Source organism: Microtus oregoni, unplaced genomic scaffold (assembly GCF_018167655.1).
Source record: "Microtus oregoni isolate MIOR12 unplaced genomic scaffold, Mior012 000024F_ref0000369, whole genome shotgun sequence".
NCBI classification, from domain to species: Eukaryota; Metazoa; Chordata; class Mammalia; order Rodentia; family Cricetidae; genus Microtus; species Microtus oregoni.
This window is the reverse complement of record NW_024543083.1, coordinates 35,827,621-35,833,620: the sequence shown is the minus strand read 5'-3', so window position 1 is coordinate 35,833,620 and position 6,000 is coordinate 35,827,621. Positions and strand designations below refer to the sequence as shown.

The 6,000-nt window shown below is 40.0% G+C and overlaps 1 protein-coding gene across 1 annotated transcript in view; it reads right to left on the bottom strand.

Moving 5' to 3' along the window:
- Positions 1-2,847: 2,847 nt before the first annotated feature.
- LOC121462241 (ubiquitin carboxyl-terminal hydrolase CYLD-like) overlaps positions 2,848-6,000 on the bottom strand; it is a 55,464-nt gene continuing 52,311 nt past the window's right edge. Inside the window, exons 14-17 of the mRNA XM_041673721.1 lie at positions 5,689-5,797; positions 4,827-4,945; positions 4,386-4,602; positions 2,848-3,032 (exon numbers count right to left, since the gene is read on the bottom strand). Of these exons, the coding sequence (XP_041529655.1) occupies positions 2,848-3,032; positions 4,386-4,602; positions 4,827-4,945; positions 5,689-5,797 (630 nt within the window). The remainder of the gene's footprint in view (positions 3,033-4,385; positions 4,603-4,826; positions 4,946-5,688; positions 5,798-6,000) is intronic.

The window sequence follows — 6,000 nt, the reverse complement described above, 5'->3', positions numbered from 1 at the left end:
TTCACAGAGTGAAACAAACACAGTGTAAGAGAATGCAACATATCTTTGCATCATTAAACAAATGCTCCACAGCACAAACAAATGTAACACATCTTCACCTAATATTCCATAACACCCATCAATATACTTCAGAGCAAAGTCCCAGTCCATGAGGAGTCACTGAATTGCCTGTAGATGTCACATGCCTTCATCTGGGCAGTTAAGTCTCATTCTTGATTTTTTTTAAAGTGTCTAGACCAAGTAATTTTGTATAATCTGTGTTGAAAATATTATTTATTATTTCCGCATTTTTGAACAAAGCCAACAAGAGAGAGCCCTCGTCTGGGGCAGGGAAGCGTGGTCAAGGGACAACCGCAGCCCACTCTCTATGTTTCTCTTGCCTGCCCTGTGGCCCTGCGCCTTCTCCATCACATTATCAGACTCTGGTTTTTTCTTTGTGAGGTTTTTGAGCCTTCGGAAACTTGTTGGGTCTTCATCTGTGTGCGGGCATTCTTACATGTCAGCTGACCTGCCCTTCCTGCTTTCCTCCTTACCTCCTATTTGTTAATTTAGATCTTTATTTTCTCTTCCAATATTTTGCTTGTTTAATTTTGGTGGTGTTATAACTCTTTAAATTGAATTTTATTTTTCTCTATATTCTTTTAAAAAATAAAGCATTTAAGGCTCTGAGTTCCCAATAGGGATAATTTAAGGCTATGAATTTCCAATAAGGATAAAGCATCGCATATGTTTTGTATGGAGTTTCCTCCATTATTGCTTTCTGTGAGGTTGGTAATTTTAGGTTCATTTACATTTTAGTAAAAGACTGCTTTGTATCATTCCTTGTAATTTCCAAGTAATTAAATGGCTTTGAATGGAGTCTCTTTTTACTGTTTGTTTCTCCCATCCTCCCTTCTTCTATCATAAGCTGCGATCAGGAAATATGCCCTAGAAAATTTCCACTTTTATAAATTATCCTAGAATGTCCTTTGAAAACACAGACTGGATTAATTTTTTGTATGTGTTCTACTAAAAAGCAAAAGAAATCTAGAACTTGGGGCAAATGTAATCACAGCACCAGGAAGACTAAAAAGCAGGCAGTTTCTTCAAGTTCAAGGCTAGCCTGGGCTACATAGACCTGTCTCAGGGAAGGAAAGGGGGACAGTATAAGATGGACTATTCCATGTATGTTTTAGATCAAATTTGTAAATTTCATGTGTATTTCGTCTCTATTTCTATCTATACATTTTATCTGTTGGGTTTTCTAAGTGTAAGCAATGTGTACATCCTATTATAACTGTATTTTTACTTCATCCTCCTCCTAGATTCTGCTTTGTACAGTTAGGTCCTTCTGAAAATGATGCACACGACCAGTGTGTGTGTTGTACCCACATTTCCCCCTTCTCCTTCTGACATAATTGTTTTCACCCCGTTTTGGGAGCTCACCAAGGCTAGCTGGACTGGGACTAAAAAAGCATGGGATAAAACCGGACTCTCTGAATATGGCGGACAATGAGGGCTGCTGAGAAGCCAAGGACAATGGCACTGGGTTTTGATCCTACTTCATATTCTGGCTTTGTGGGAGCCTAGCCAGTTTGGATGTTCACCTTCCTAGACAAGGATGGAGGGGGGAGGACTTTGGACTTTCCACAGGGCAGGGAACCCTGACTGCTCTTTGGACTGGAGAGGGAGGAGGAGAGGAGTGGGGGGAGGGGGAGAGGAGTGGGGGGAGGGGGAGAGCAGGGGTAGGGAAATGGGAGGCTGGGAGGAGGCGGAAACTTTTTTTCAAAGAGAAAGAACCATAAAACTGCGTTTTCCTGATACAGAAATAGTAATGGTACATTTATTTCCATAGCAGCACCACAATCGTCTCTCACAAAATTAAGGCTACATTGGAGCATTCGGACAGAAGGGACTGTTTTATACAATGTTATTCATGTTTTCATAAACAAAACAATACTCTTCAGGCAAAAAATTTTTAACAAGATACCAGTAAAGGAAATGGAATACAAAATGTGTTCCTTCGGGTCAGCCTGATAATAGCCACACACCCCCTAGGGAGTATCAGGGGATTTTTTTTTAATGAATACTTTGAGTATGAGGGCGACTCTCCAGAGTTAACATCCCACAATACAAGGCTATTTCATTATATAAAAGCAAAGACAGTTGCATCTCCTGCATAATCCCTTTAGAATGAATAATTAGTGAACATAAACAGTATTTAAAAGCACAAGAGAACTGTGCAGAGGCCTACGGTGCCTGGAAGGACAATCCCTACATCAACAGCCCTTCTCCCTCAAATCCGTTGGGAAGAAAATGAGAACTCAAATCGGATGACACTAAACTGTCAGCACTGCCAGGAGAGTGGCCAGGACCCTGCGGTACTCTTGAGGATAAAGTAATGCCATTTAAGGCCACCCACCAGCAGACTCAGTAAAACCATATTATTTCTTCCTCAAGGCACTCAAAAAAGAAAAACGATTTAATATCCTTGGTCCCTAAGAAGAAATATTTACTTACATCCTCAATGGACTAAAAGATTTTAGACGTCACAATTAAAATTGTATCTTTCCAAAAATATTATATTATCAATGCAATAAACTCAATAAACTTAAAAGAAAACAAAACTTAACTTCATTTAAACTAAACTTCATTAAAACTTTTAAAAAACCAACAAAACATACTTCCTAGAGTGCAAAATGCTTATTAAATACTTCAAGAACACAAAAGTAATTTGTTTAAAAACACAGGAATCCTTTGCTAAAGGGCCATCAACACAAAAGACACCCATGGCCCACAATGGGTGCCAGCTGGAAGACACATGGTGTTAAGCTTTGTGCTTGGCCTCTGCCCCTTTCAGATGACATGTTATTTGTACAAGCTCATGGTTGGACTTTGGTACATGCACATGTACGCATCACAAAGAAGTCTGCGTGCACAGCCTCGAATCCTTCTGGAATCCAAGGAGTGCAGCTCCTCCAGAGACATCTTCAAGTACTCTCCCACTTCAGGGCAGGGTGTCACTTGTGGAATGTTGAAGCCATTCTGACCCCCTAGGGAGAGAGAGAGAGCTCTCATTAGGGCAGCAAGCTTCTAAGTCCTCTTGGCAGCCTGTCCCACCAGAACAATTTTACTATCCTAGAATTTAGTGAAGACTGACTCCCAGAATCAAAAACAAAACAAAACAAACAAACAACAAAACTTTGTTTGACTTTCAGTTTCTAGAATTACGGTCTCCTTTTATTGGCTTCTGAGAGGGTTCAAGCAGAGAAAAGTGAAAAAAAAAAAAACCTGGTAAAAGGACAGGCACTTAGGAAAAGCTGCAGTCCCGATTTGCAGGCTGCTGCTCTAGGCCCCTCAGACTTTTCTGTCCTTCCCAGACACTAGCAGCCTGACACTTTTCCACAAGAAGCCAATTGTGAGCGCTACTGTTTCCCTATGTTTTAAGAACATACTTGCATACCTCTAGCATGGCTGTTTTAGATACTAATCATCAGAACGTGCATGTGCTCTGATGTTCAGATTTGCTCTCCCAGATGCGTTCCCAAAAGTTATGCTGCTAATGCTGAGTGAAGCGCACACAGGGGTGGGCTGTGCCCTCAGGCATCAGAGCTATGCAGAAATGAAGAACTGTTGGTCTACAGCTTGGGCCTCTGGTCAAGAAGCCGTCACTCGGTGCCTCTGATTATTAAAGTGTCACACCTGAAGACCTGGGGAACTAGGGCTTGGAAGAAGAGCTGTAGAGTAAATGGGGTATGGACAGGTACTGTGACAAGTACCTTACTACCAAGACCCCTGTCACTCAAGTGTGTACTAAGTAATGACTAAGCTTCCTAAAAACATCTCAATGAGTAAAGGTTTCTTCCTGAAATAAAATGCATGAGATCAGGAAGACTGAGGTAAATACAAACCATGCAACCTTCACCACCTTTAACGTTAGCTTAGACAATAGAAAAACAGGCATGATTTCCATGACCTAAGTATTCCCACAGAGTTTGGCATTTCTGTCCTCAATAAATGGCTACTCTACTGTATATAAAAATGCAAGGAAGAAGATGGTAAAATCAGCTCTAAATAAATTTTGGGATCTTTTTTTTTTTTCTTTTGAGGTGGGACAAATTGAAACAGGTTCTCACTATGCAATACAAACTGACCTCTGATTCACAATCCTCTACTTCCCAAGTCTGGGATTATGGCTAGGATTCTTTAACAAATCCACGTAAGGACCAAGATGGCACAACATTATTGCTCCTTAGTTTGAGGAGCAGAATTAGTAATACCCTTTGAAGATTGAAGTCCGTCCCACTGTGGCATCCTTTCAAGAATCTGCTTACAAAATACCCTATTACCATAAACACGCGCTCTCACTAGGAAGCATCTCCCTCCAAAAGACGAGTTTTAAATACCATCTCGATCAGCCATGCTGTCAAAGAAGAGCCAGGCTGAATCATCCTTCCCATACTTCACAAAAGCAACATAGTGGCTCGTTTCTATGCAGAGAACAGCAAATAACTCCATCTTCTGGCAGGGGATGCAGCCGTGTCTCCAGTCCCAGTCAGGCAAGTCTTTGGGAAGTGATACTGGGTGATAGGTATGATTCATTTTCTTAGGATGGAGGTGAACCTAAAATGGACCATGAAGAAAATACCACAAGTGAGCTAAATGCCATGTTTCAAGGGCAGACTCTAATCACTTTCATTGACCAACCCAGCCAAGTTCTACACACACACACACACACACACACACACACACACACACACACCGGCAGAAGAGACATGAGCAATAACATTTACTGTGAATGTTTAAAATGCCCTTTGACTCTGACTGGTGCAGTGAGTGTGGATTACCTGAGTGCAGCAGGTCTTACAGAACTGCTTGATCTTCCCTGCTGTGATGTCGGGGTCTTCATAGCAATCTCTACACTCAAACATCGCAAGTCCTCCACAGATGCAACACTCCCTGGGAGCTACGCAGAGGGAAGGAAGAAGCCTTTTTAAAAAAGACATTCTGTCATTAAAAATAAAAGCTATACTTTGAAAACAAGAATGCTTGGGGGTTGGGGAGAAGAAAGGCCTAGTCCTCTCTGACCCTCTTAAAATTTCATTTGGATTTTTTTTTTTTTTGGTATCTGTAGTATTTTTAAGGACTTTTTTTTCATATAACCATTTTTGTTAACCTATTCTAGAATTGTTCTTCTGGTCATGAAATGTTCAAAGATATAAAGTAAGTATTGAAGACTAATAGCACATATGATCTTAAGTCAGTAAGTAACAATCACTGCCATTATGAACTTTCTGTAACACTTTTACGTCTGAATATTTATATAAGTATGTGCACCCAGGTACACATGTGTCTCAAGCTTCTCTCATCTAGCCTCTAGATGCTTTCCCTTCCACTATAACTACCACACACTGTTTTCACATAGGTCTATTGTTTAGACATATAATCCAGTTAACCACTTCCCTCTTATTAACATTTCTTGTCTCTAATTTCTTGTCAGATAGTAAGTAAATTTGCATTTAAATTATTTATTTTTACCTCTTTTTTTAGAATAAATTCTAGCAATCAAATTATTGAGTTAGTATGTCTAAGCTCTTCAAATACTGAATTACCTGTCAGAAGTACTATACCCATAACTAATGAAAAGTCCAGGCCAACTATTTCTAAAACAAAACAAAACAAAAATCAAAGAAAGGACTATATACTTACTGTCTTCAAGCAAATCCGTTATATTTAATTCTAGAGAAGGGAAAATTTTTTCAAACATTTTGAAGTCTTTTCCAAACCGAGGCATCTGAATAATCAAGCATGATGGTGCCTAAAAAAAAGACACATAATTTTAGAAACCAAAGTCCTAAGGAGCTGGGGACTTAGCTCAATATAGCACTTACTTAGCATGTCCAAAGCCTTGAGTCCTAACCCCTGTACTAACGAGTTTCCCTATGAAACTGAAATAGTCATAACTGTCAAACCCAGTAGTGGTTTCAGTAGGGCTGTTGGCCCATGAAGCGGAGCCCACTT